This window comes from Gallus gallus, chromosome Z (genome assembly GCF_016699485.2).
Source record: "Gallus gallus isolate bGalGal1 chromosome Z, bGalGal1.mat.broiler.GRCg7b, whole genome shotgun sequence".
Taxonomy (NCBI): Eukaryota; Metazoa; Chordata; class Aves; order Galliformes; family Phasianidae; genus Gallus; species Gallus gallus.
In genome coordinates this window covers 9,107,594-9,120,123 of record NC_052572.1, presented here as the reverse complement: position 1 = coordinate 9,120,123, position 12,530 = coordinate 9,107,594, and the positions used below count along the sequence as shown (strand labels likewise).

The following is a 12,530-nucleotide window of genomic DNA, read 5'->3' as shown; positions in this document are numbered from 1 at the left end:
CCTTCTACCGACCAATGGTGGTGACGGCAAGGAGGGCGACGACCAATGAGAGGAGGGCGGGAAGGCGGGAGAAAAGCGGCGCGCGGGTGGCGGCGGCCATGAAGCGGTTGCGGTGTGGAACGGCCCCGGAGCCGGGCTGTCTGCAGGCGTGGGCGGCCGAGTGCGAGGCCCTGGCCGGGCGATGGCGGGTGAGGCACTTCCCCCTCATCCCACTCTCCCTCCCTATGGCTGCCTCGCGCGGCCCCGGTACCGATGTCCCCGGGAGGCTGGGCGCCGGTGTGAGGCCGGCGGGTGAGCGTGTCCGTTGCAGGCAGCGCGGGGCTCGGCGTACGGAGGAGCGGCGGCGGCGGCGCGGCAGCTGCGAGGCGCCTTCGGGGAGCTGCTGCTGCAGATGCGGGGTGAGTGGCGGCCGTGCTCCGATCTCCTGCCCGCTGCAGACCCTGAGCCGTGGTGTGTAGGGCACTGGCGTTCCCGGGCTGCTTCCCTGGGAATCTCGCTGTTTGCTGCAAGCTGAAGGGAGGGTTGATGGGTTCTCTGCTGCCTTGGAAGCTGAGCTTAATCCTTAATCAAAGGGATTAAAGCCCAGCTCTGCCCTTTGTCTGAGCTCGCTGGGGAATGCAACCGATTTTAGGTATGTCTGGAAAATAAGAGGCAGCCTCTCCTTGGAAGGAAGAGACTGCAGGAGAGGGGCTGCGTGTCATCTGTCATCGTGCTGTGCTGAGGAGCTGAGGAACAGCTGGGGCTGCTCAGCCTGCGGGAGAGAAGGCTCCAGGGAGATGTGAGAGCAGCCTGTCAGTGTCTAACAGGGGGCTGTGTGACAAAGAGACAGACTTCAGCAGGATCTGTTGCGATGGGACAAGATAAATGCTTTCAAATTAAAAGAAAGGAGACTTAGACTGGGTATAACAAAAAAGTTTTTTACAGTCAGGGTAGTGAAGCACTGAAACGGGTTGCCCAGAGAGGTGGTGGATGCCCCACCCCTGGGGATGTTCAAAGTCAGGCTGGGGCGCTCTGAGCACCTGATGGAGCTGTGTGTGTCATCTCAAATCTGAGAATAAAACTCTAAATCCAGTGCGGCGTTAGAAAGTAGCATTCCTTTATTCCTGACGATATGCACTGGGCGACTTGACAAACAAGTGTGCTCTCTCAGAGTTCAGGTTCTACGTTTAAACAAATAAGACATGCATATGCAGTACATTGTCATGCATATTCTTTTTTTTTTTTTTTTCCAAGAGCTCATTAATATATGCTAATGTCCCCCTGGCCGTGCATGGTTGTATTTAGGGTGGTTGTACGCCCACTTTATCCCTGTTTTCCCACCATCAGCTTAACCACTGAGGCTTTTGGCTGACCTTTAGGTGTTTTTCCACAATTTGGCAAATTTCCATTGCTTGTTAGACCATAATGAGCAACTTGGAAAACAATACATGTGAAATCTGAGGAAAACATCCTTGCACCTGGTAAAATGCAAAAATAAGTATTCTATTATGACTCCAGTGCTTCTCGTGAAGCAGAACTAAGAGAAAATAAAGCTGTTCACACACCAGTTAAAGTTGAAATGGAAAGCTTTAGAATTAGCACTCACTGATTCCTTTTGCTAAACTCTAATATATTGGTCCTTACACTAATATTACTGATCCCTATTGCTAAACAAACTAGGCTGAATCAGTTGTTCCAGTTGCAGGAGAACTGGGCTAGGTGACCTTTCAGGGTCCCTTCCAACTGAGACGAGTCTCTGATTCCTTGCTGCAAGTGGGCTACACAGAGAACCTGATGAGAGAGCAATGTGCTTAGGAGGATTTAAGGAGAAGAGCAAGTAGGTTGCCCTGTGGAGGCACGTGGGAGGAGACAGTGCAGATCTGTTCAAGATATTAGACCATTACTGGAAAGGGGTAGGTTTTTGGTGATGTTTTGGAAGTGCTGTAAGATCTCTGGCCTGGAATGCTGCAGCATCTGAATACCAGAGGAGCAGATGGCTGAATCATTGCTGGCACCTGGAGAGGTAGGTGGCATCTGCTATTACTCTAGTTTGTGCAGTCCTCAAGTTGTAGATTCTCATCACAACAACAAAATACTTGACAGGCAAGTTCAGTTGTCACAAAGCACGGGTGGTTGCAGCGCTTTTTCAAGCTGTGAAAAAGAAGATCAGTATCTTGTTGGGTTTGATTACAGGCTTGCCACCTGCCCTCCCCATGATGCCTCTGGAGCTTACTGTCCTCTACAACTCCCTGCTCTTTGTCATGGGAACATCTGACTGCGCCATCAAAGGAGAAGCAGAAGGAATACGCCAGGGGCTCCTCAGGGGTAAGGATAACTATCTGTGTGTTTTAGTAATGTACAATTACTGGCCAGAAGAGAAGGACCTGAACAAGGAAAACTGGCTCTGCCAGGAATGGAGGAGGTAGAGCTGCTTGTGGCTGAGGATAGTATACAGCTCTGTGGCTGTCTTGCCTGCAGCAAAAGGGAAAATTTTAAGGGAACTGAGAGTTTTCACTACATAAGATGGCAATCCTCTAGCAAAGTTCTAGTGATATTAGCAAACTAGTGTTTTTATTATGGTTTGGTGGGTTCAAAGAAAACTTACCAAAAAATGCTGCAAGTTGGACAGGAATCTGCAGCATTAGCATATGTTTGCTCTTGGATAAATGATCTCAAGAGAGCTCAGTAAAGCTGGAGCCATAGCTCTGAACTGCATAGTGTCTCATTTGTGTGAAGCCATTAGCTCCACTGTCAGAGTTTGCTTCCTGTGCTGCTTCTGTAGACTGGACAAGCCTTGTTAAGTCCATTCCACCCCTCACTGCCAAGGAGACTACACTTGTATCAGCCTTTCTCTTCCTATTGGGGAGATGTCTGTTACAGAGTACTGACCCTCTCATGGCTGCTTTTTGGTAGGTTATTTTGGTTTAGTTTTGATTTCTGGCTTATCTTTTTTTCCAGTTCTGGAGGCTTGTGGAACCTCTGGGCAGGACCTTAGCACACAAGAGCTGTGGCAGAAGGTGCTGCAGGAAGTAACTGTTGAGGAACTACAGGCACCTTTGCACCGACTGGGGGCCTTGCAGGCAGCATGGTGGCTGGCAACTAGCTGCCTGCAGAACATCATTGACCTCTTCCGGCTCCTAAGCAGTGCTGAGGTATCTAAGTGCAGATGCATGCTGAGCAGCTTCTGCACTGCTGTGTGCCAGAGTGCCTGTTGTGCCACCCCTACAGCTCTGAAGTGCGAATTGGCCATCTTCTCTTAGCCTTGGGGATTTCTTAAGCAGGTTACCCCTTGCTTCCTGCAACTCTTGTAGCCTACTTTGCTCTGCAGCTGGCACTTGAAGCTTTTTTGGGCGAGTCACATCATTTGCAGCCAAGGCACCTGTGGGTGGGCATTAGCCAGTTTGTGTGCTCTGCCTCAAAGGGAAGTGTCTGACTTGTTTGCTGCTGCCAGAAGCCTCATTTAGCCTGGGCTTGTATTTCGCTTTCTTGCTGTCACTGTGAGTTTCTAAGTCATCAGTGTGTGCTGTACCTATATTTGTGCAGACCAAAATAAATACCTGCCAGTTTGCTAAAGGATGCAGAGCTGACACAAATATTGTGCTTGTCATAAAGCCTGCTCTGCATATGTTTCCATAGCATTTGCAGATCTGAAACAGTTTTTCCCAGTCGTTGTGACAAATCCTCTCCCTAGCATCCCAGTTTACTCAAAACAGCCCCAAATATGTTAATGGATCCTAGAGATCCTGGACCTGGGGTACCAGGCAGGTGAGGGAGCTGCTGGTAGACTTGCAGTCTCTACAGAGCAAGCTGTGAGTAGTGAGGCAAAAAACGTTTCTTGCTGATAAGGAGGGGCAGATGCCTTCAGACAGCACTCAGACCTGCCTTGCTGGGAGTCCCTCTGGCTACACCTCATGCTGATGTGGAGAGGTGCTGCCCAGGGTCAGGCAGGAATCACAGTGCGAGTGGACTGTAGTTAAGTGAGGGGATGAAAGGACCTTGTTCCCCCACACAGAACACTGGGAAGGGTTTAGTAGGTGTTCTGTTTCCCAGTGCCCTGGGGTCTGTTTTTCCTATTTCTCCTCAGTGTTTCCTGCCTTCTCTCCTCTGCATTTTCACAGGATCCTGAGAGAGCTCCCTGCAGAGCAGAGAAGAATGAGCTCCTCACCCTTCTCAAGGCATGGAGAACACCTGCTGAGGAGGCCTCTGTTTCCCTTGTACAGAGCACTGAGGACTTGAAGGAGACTCTGTGCACTGCAGCTGCCTTCTTGCAAGGTTTGTGTGAAGGAAGTGGTCACCCCTGCCACTCCCTCCCCTGCTCACTTGTCCCAGCACACCCTCCTCCCACCCATCCGCTGCTGTTGTTTTGGTTGCTCTTCCTAAGCATGCCAGTCATTGGGCTTTTCTCTTCCTATGGAAAAGAACCTGGACTCAGTCTTTAGGCCTAAGCTTTGCTATTCAGTATCCAAAGCATTTGTCTAATTTTTCTCCCAGCTAAGTCTCTTCTTCAGCCTATCTTGTGGCTTAGCTTGGTGTATGGGATCCACAGTGACCTTGTATAAAATGGAAGGCTGGCAGGGGGCTTTCTTTTGTTTGTCTTTGGGTGCCTGACATTTTGTGAGTATATTGTTCCTTCTGGATTACAGTGCTGTGGGAGACATGCAAAGCCATTGTGCAACCTTGTCGTCTGGTATTTTGACAGATAATTATTTAATTTTACAGAGCAGAATTTATAGAATGGTTTGGGTTGGAAGGAACCCTAAAGATTATCCATTTCCAACCTCCCCGTTGTAGACAGGAACACCTTCCACCAGGTTGTCTATAGCTCCACCCACTTGGCCTTGAATACTCCAGGGCTTCTCTGGGCAACCTGTTCCTGTGCCTCACTATGGTCTGAGTAAAGAGTTTCGTCCTAATGTCTAATAAACATTTACCGTGCTTTAGTTTAAAGCCACTAATACTTTAGCTATCACTATGGTAGGGAAAAGTGCCCTTCTCCATCTTTCCTGCAGGCCCCCCTTAGGTACTGGAAGGCCACAGTGAGCCTTCTCCAGGGTGAACAATCCCAGCTCTGTCTATATTTGCTGCAGGAGAGGTGCTTCATCTTTCTGATCAACTTTGTGGCCTCCTCTGAACCTGTTCCAACAGGTCTACATCCTTCTTGTGCTGGATGCCTGAAACCTGGATGCAGTACTGCAAATGGTGTCTCACAATGGCAGAGCAGAAAGGGACTTCCCTTGCTCTGCTGGCCACTCCTGTTTAGATGCAGCCCAGAATCCAGCACAGCTGGACCCATGGGATTGCTTTCTTTGTGGGAGGCTGTGGGAGCAGATCTGCAAGCAAGGGATCAGTGAGGAGGGTGTCTACATATGCTTGCTTGAGGGAAAGGCTGAACGGGAAGGGAAGCTGCAGAGCTGAGATGTTGGATCTGTCCTAGGGTTGCAAGAGCTGGAGGCAGGGAACCTCTCCACTACCCTTTGCCTTCTCCAGGAGGCTGCAGGAGGATTCTGCTCCAAGAGGGTCCTGGCCCAGATCTACGTCTGCCTTGGCTGCTGTGCTCAGAGAATGGTAATGGCCAAGCCTCGCCTCCCCCCTGTTGGGGAGAAAGGGAAAACAGCCCAGAGCAGAGTGGGGAAACACAGACTAATATCTGTGCTGCCTCTGCATGGTCTTAGTCTGCTACAAGAAGACAAGGTTTCAAGCAGAATTTTCCCTTGTTACTCTAGCCTCTTTGGCAGCCTCAAAATACGGGCAAGGCTTTTGTCTGAGTGTAAAAGATTGATGTGGAAAGATAAGCTCAGAAAAATGGCTCCAGGGAGGGAATCTGAAGTGCTATGGACCACACTATGAGTGTGCTGCCATGTAGGGATGGGATGAGTTCTGTGATGGAGCTTGACAATGCAGAGGGGAGTTTGGTGAGTTGCTGGGCTAACATGTATGAGTGTACTGCCTTTGCTTAGAGGGGATCATTGGAGAAGCAAAGCAAAGTTGTAAAGATGTATGCTACAAGGACATCTTACTGACATCTCTTCCCACCTCTCTAGGGCAAGCCTCAGACAGCACTTCAGCACTTGAAGCAGGCCCTCCAGGTAGACTTCCAGTGCCATCCTGCCCTGTCTCACACAGCCGCGGTGTACCACGAGCTGGGGGAGACAGATGCGGAGCTGCAGGCCCTATATCTACTCTATGAGGTATGTCTGTTTCCTGTAGTTCTGCTGGCTATTATTTTTTGCCTCGCAGATCCTGCATGGACCTTCAAGCATGCTTCTGCTTTCCGAGGGGTTCTCTAAAGTAGAGATCCAGAACCTTCAGCAGCTGCTTCTCTGGATTCCTCAGTGGGCAGGAAGGAGCCCAGCTTGGTCAGGAGTTCTTGCTTTGGCAACCAGCTGTTGGATGTGGCAAGACCTCTGAGTCCTACTTCAGATTTTCAGTGGCTTGGTAAAAGAGGCAATTTTCTAGTGTCAGAGAGTATCAGTCTCTTAATTAAGTGTCTAGTAAAGAGGCCTTACAAGGCAGATTGTGGCTATGAGGTGTACATTAGTCAGTCATAGCAACCTTGATCTGCCTGGGAGGAGTGGATCACAGCCATAAACACTGAGCTGGCTCTTCAGCTGTTTGAAATGCATCTCATACAAACACAGCTGTGGAGAGCAATCTCTTATTACTAATGGCCCAAGATCTGGTCTAACCAGGTCTGTGGCTGCAACGGGAGATGCTGTTTCAGACAGCTAAGAGCAACTTGAACTGAAAAGCTGGGGCACAGTGTGCCCTGGGTGAGTGGTTTTATACATCTTCTGATGTTGTGTTGAGTGTATGAATCTGCCTGTCTCTCTGTGATCTTGGCTTGCTCTTCCTTTTCCTGAATGTGATGTAGTGAGTGACAATGCTGTGCACATGGGATGCATTACTTCTACTTTCTGGGTACATCTGCAGATGCCAGAAATAAGAAGTGATTGTAGCTGCTTGGAACTTGACCAGGATTGTGCTGATAATATATTTTGTTCCTGTTTTTCAGGCTGTGGAAAAAAAACCCTCCATCAGCTACTTCCTCAAGTCCATACTTCCTAATCCGAGCAGAACTCCTTGTCAACACACCAATATTAGCTTCCCTCCTTCGCCATCACCACCCCTCTGAAGTGAAATACCTGTTGGCACAAAGGTGTCTCCGGGATGGGAGGTAACAGCTGCTTCTAGTCTGCTTGCAACATGCTACTTGTTTGGGATCTGTGGTGTTTGTTTTTTTTCTTTCTTTCTTTTTTGTGTTCCTGGAAGTCATTCAGTCCAGTGCTGCTGTTGTAGCTCTGCTAAAGTTGTAGGTATTGTAACTAGAGCAAGTACAGTGCAGGGAGTGCCTGCAGGCTGACACTTCAGGTTAAGCCTGGCTGCTGGCACTTCTTGGGCTCACCCTGCTCTTTCCAACACTTGTCCTGCTTCTGCAGGGTGGCTGATGCAGTGGAACATTACCTGGATTTTCTGTCTCTGCTTCAAGAGGGGCTGCAGCAACAGGCAGGTATCTTGGTGACTTGGTAGATGAGGCCTTGGCCCAGACTTCACAGCTTGACTCCAGGCTCCAGTGTCCAATCTTGAGATATGGAGGGAATGAACTGGAGTTTGGTAACTCTGGCCTGTCTGTCTTTGGATTCACACAAGAGTGTGCTTGCCACTGCCACCTGGAGAAACAACTCCCTCTTATAGGGAGCAGCTGTTGACCTGGTTTTGGATACCCTTTGCCTTAGGAGTAAGGCTTTGTCTTCTTGACTGCTGAGCTGTTGTTGTGTGACACCTTCTGCTTCCTGCAGCAGGCTCTGGTGGCTGTGGGGATGGGTCTAAGCTTTGCTGGGCAGCAGCTCTGGGTTCCCAATAAGTATGGTCTTTTTGCTTGGCTAGGTCTTAGCACTGCCATCACTTCTGCTCACCAGGTACCCCTAGATGGTGGCTCACCTCTGCCTAGGATCCCTGAGGTGTTCCTAGAAGCAGCATCTGCCTTGGAGCAGGATGGAAGGCATCAGGATTCGTTAACAGTGTGTGATGAGGTCATCAGCAGGACAACTAACCTGATCCCAAAGATAATACAAGTTGAGGAGAAGCTGGAGCAGCCAGAGTGTGCATCACTGGAGACTGGGCTGGCTGGTGGGCTTCTGTCACAAAAGAGAGAGAGTCTGTGCTGCCTCACATGGAGAGCAGCTGCGTACCTGCACCAGGGCTGGGTGTGGAGCAAGCTGGGCAAGGGCAAGGAGGCCATAATGCAGTTCAGCAGGTAACAATGTTGTGCTGTGAGAAGCAGCCTCTCTAGTAGGCTGTAATGCCTGGTGTGAGCAGAGCACAGATCAGCGTGGGGGCTGGTGTGACAGCTTATAGCTGACTTTCTAGTCCAGGCATGGCATTGAAGTTCCTCTGTTCCACCACTTTGCAGGTGCCTCAACGACCTCTTGCGATTTCAGCCTCGTGGGTGTGGTGTTGAACCAGCAGGTATGCACTGTGTGGGACCTGTGTCTGGCTGTCTGCATCTGTGTGCTTGGCAGTGGCACGTAAAAGGAGAAGGTTGCATCTCCAGTGCCACCTTTGGCAGGAGGTGTTTGTTGCAGTGTGCTGAGCTCTGTGCTACACTGAAAGGACTGGCTGGTTTCGTTGGAGCAGGGTTTGGCTTTGGCTTTGGCTCTGCTTTCTTTTCTCTTAGATAGGTGACAGTTAAATGGACTATGAACTGGGAAGCTTCTCAGTACTGGATTTCAGGGGAAAGATTTGTAGGAGTTTTGCAGATTAGCAGGTGAAGGCCAAGCTATGGCTGTGGTTACTGTTACACTGTAGGCATGTAACATACCAAGCTCTTGGTGTTCATTTGTCTCAACCTCTGCTGCCTCCTGGCCTTTCCCAGCCCGGAAGCAGTCCTGACTCTGTCACCGTTTGTGCAGCAGGGGAACTGGAAGATGAGCAGCCCAAGCATATCTCACCTGTCTTTACCACTAACCTATGTCTTTCTGTGACAGAGAGTCTCCTGCCAGAAGTGAAGGTTCTCCAGAAGATCAGGTTGCTTTCTCTGATTGGGCGAGGTATGCAGTTTTTGGAGCAGGAGAAGCACAAGGAAGCCTTGCTGGATTTCCAGCATGGCTTGCAGATCTCACCAGGTAAGAGGCTCATTTTGATGAGGAACAGAGAATTTTCACTTTTTTTTTTTACTGTACTGCTTTAATGATTTCAGCAGAAAGATGTCATGATTTAGGTCATGCTTATTCAAATGTCAAGGGCTACTAGCACATTACGTATTAGAGGTGCTCCTCTGAAGCCTAGTGAGTTGACTACTAGCTACTGCTTGATGAATGCATCAGAACCCTGATCATGACTAGTGCCCTAAGGCAGCCTGAAAGTTTTTAGTTCTTCCTTCCCACTCCCAGTACAGTCAGCTTCCTCCCAGAGAAAGTCTGCTAGAACAAAATAGCTGTATAGCTGGAGTCTTCCTTCAGCCAGGGAAGGTGCCTGTCTACACCTGGCAGCCCAGAGGCTGAGTTTTATGGCCTTTCTGGGAGAATGGTGCAAAACAGCGTGCTATGAGTGCTCTGGAGTGACCTCTGCAAACCTCTGCTGCTCAGTGTTCCAACAGTGCTGAGATGGTGTAGGGGTCTTAGCAGGATCTGCCAAAACTGGTGGTCTCAGTCCTGCCCAAGGTTCCCTCCCAGCCAGTGCTGCACACTGGGGCTGCAGATGTGTTTGCAAGGAAAACCCCAACCCGTGTCCAAACAGAGGAGTGGCGGACTGTGCTGCAAGACTGATGCCGTCTGTCTTGGCTTCCATCCTGGCTACCTGCCCCAGGGCTAATTAGAGCCTGTGACATAGACAGTGAAGTCTCCTCCCCTGTTACACCAGCTGTCTTCATGTTCAGCTCCTGCATCTGGTAGCTAAGCTTCTTTTGCAACACTGCAGCAGTACAGGGGGCCTACTCTTTCCCTGCTGAAGTCTGAATCCATCATTGTATCTTGTAGATGACCCAGCTGCTGCCTCTTACCTTGTGCAAGTCCTGTGGAAACTGAACCGAAAAGAAGAGGCTGCTGATTACTGGCAGAAGTACTTAGAGAGCCCTGCTGGGGAAGATGGGCAGCAGGAAAGGCAAGGAAGGTGTGTAGTGGGGCATGTGGGATGTCAAGAGGCCACATACAGGAGCTCTGGCAGTGCAGCCTGTGTTCTAAACTGTGTGAACAGTTTAACTCAGCTCCTCCTAGCCTGCACCTGCAGCTTGAATGAATCATATAGAATCATAGAATGGCCTGGGTTGAAAAGGACCACAATGATCATCAAGTTTCAACCCCCTGCTACGTGCAGGGTCACCAACCACCAGACCAGGCTGCCCAGAGCCACATCCAGCCTGGCCTTGAATGCCTTCAGGGATGGGGCATCCACAAGCTCCTTGGGCAACCTGTTCCAGCGCGTCACCACCCTCTGGGTGAAAAACTTCCTCCTAATATCACTCCTTAAACCTCCCCTGTCCTAGTTTAAAACCTGAGGAGCTTTGCCCCTATGCGTACTCTGAGATGCTCTACAAAAGAGCAGACACTGAACTAAAGCCTAGTTCTGTGATGGCAAAATAAAGGCTGGGGTCAGAACTGGGGGCTTTGTGCAGTGCAGGAGAAGTAAACTTCCTAGTATAGTAAGACTGTGGTGAGGGAATGTCACAGATCTTATGGCTGCAACACTCTCTTCTCTTTCAGGCACTTCCCTTTGTACCTGGACTCATGTCTGAAGCAGGCAACCTTCCCACAGAATGAATCTCTTGCTAGGTGCATACAGGATTACCTCAGGACTACAAGGCAGGATTCCTCAAGGTAGTCCAGTTGGTCAACTCATCACCACCTGCTGAATTTTCACTGCACCAGGATGGCATGAGGCCCTTAAGGACTCCTCCAAGCCTCAAAGCGACTTTTGGATGAAGGTGGATTCCTAAAAGACTGAAACAGAATAGACTTCCTTTTTTAAGGATAGCCTCAGATCTATTTAGTTTTTGTAAATTTTTCTGGGACTTCTTTTCTCAAGCAATTCAGAGTGAACCTTTGCAGTGAAAATCATGGCCTTGACACTGCTGGAGCAGCTGTGAGTCTGAGGAATATAATGTGGGAGTGTGGGAGATCAGGAGTGGAAATAGCCTTGTTCTTTTGAAGTTTACATCAGCTGTGCTGCTGTACTTTGCTGAGGCCTGCTCTGTGCTCCCTGCTGCAAGGAGCTGATGGCAAAGCTGAATGTTCTTACAAAATAAAGGGCTGTGAGATGCCCCGTCCTACCTCTGCTTTGTATGTTTGCTTTTTTACTCAGTCACTACAGTTTGGAGCCTAGAAAAGTGACTGAAACTAAAGTATGTGGCTCGGAGCTCTGACCTCCTGTGTGGTGCACGAGCCAGAAAAAGCAGCTGAGACCCGTGAATCGCATCCCTGGGGGTCATGGCTACCAGAGCTGCATGGCTCTCATGGGTTCCTTATAAAAGCAAGCAGGGATGATGATGTTCAGTGCTGTGATTCACGCAGCCCATTTTAGGGTCAGGAAGGACCCACAACCTTTTTCAAGTCTCACCTCCTAAAAGAATAAAGAAACGAGCAGGGGTGACTGTTACCCTCTAATGTGAAGAGACTTCAACAAATAAGTCGGTGCTGATCAGGAAAGCATTTGGCCCCGAGCCAGAATAGGCTGAAGGGTGGTGGGCCTCAAACAGCGCACTGCTGGCAGGGGCTGCGTTCAGCTGTCTGCCTCCTCAGTCCCACCTTACACCTTCGGGTCTGAAAAAAGGGAAGGAGAGAGGAGGCTGGAGTTACAGTACAAGTTGCATCATTGGAAAAGAGTACTAGGTAATTAATTTATTCGTAACTATGCAGAGAAAAACAAGGGAGGGGCTGCCAGCAGGGCTGCTCTCCTGGCATCTGGTGCAACCGTGGGGCCATGCTGGGGCTCCTGCTGCACTCCTGCTACCCCCGGGAGGGAACGGGGAGCACAGGAGCCAAATAAGAGCAACTCTGGAAGGTGGTGGGGTGTGAGGAGGTGGTTGGTGTGCAGTGCCTCCCGAAGAGGTCACAACCCACAGCAATAAATCTCCCAGAACTGTCCCCACATTCCTTAAATTTGGGAGAAAACGAAACAAACAAACAAAAAACCCAGATTCCCGTCCAAGTGACAGAGGCCCAACCTGCCTCGCCCTTCACTCGCCGGCGTGACGACAGACCCACAGCGCGTCCCTACTCTCTCGCCCACGCACGGAGCGCCCGGCAGAGCCTGCGCGCGCTCACCGCACCAGTGACTCTCGCCATGTTGTCAGTCACCAGCTCCCGCCCTTCTAATTGGCTGCAGCGCCCCTATTCCGTGTATCTTTGCTCAGGTGCTAGCCAATCGCGAGGAGAGGCGGGTCGCTGTTCCGCTTGGATTTTCCTATTGGCTAATTTTTGCCATTGGCTGCCCGGCCCGTGTTGCCAGGTAGAGCAGCTACGGCAGAAGAACGCTGCGATTGGGTGACCATTGTCGCGCTTGGCTCGTGATGATTGGGTGGAGAAAAGGAAAGGGGCGGGGAGAAGGACGGAGAGCGC

At 50.1% G+C, this 12,530-nt stretch overlaps 1 protein-coding gene across 1 annotated transcript; it reads left to right on the top strand.

Moving 5' to 3' along the window:
- Window positions 1–88: 88 nt before the first annotated feature.
- On the top strand, window positions 89–11,245 carry FANCG (Fanconi anemia complementation group G). The gene is given in 15 exon segments (NM_204378.2): window positions 89–188; window positions 311–398; window positions 2,173–2,304; window positions 2,938–3,131; window positions 4,098–4,251; window positions 5,414–5,544; window positions 6,021–6,167; window positions 6,992–7,005; window positions 7,007–7,153; window positions 7,416–7,482; window positions 7,896–8,233; window positions 8,390–8,445; window positions 8,964–9,101; window positions 9,954–10,086; window positions 10,677–11,245. Coding segments are annotated over 15 exon segments (1,947 nt in total). The 5' UTR covers window positions 89–98; the 3' UTR covers window positions 10,795–11,245.
- Window positions 11,246–12,530: the final 1,285 nt, after the last annotated feature.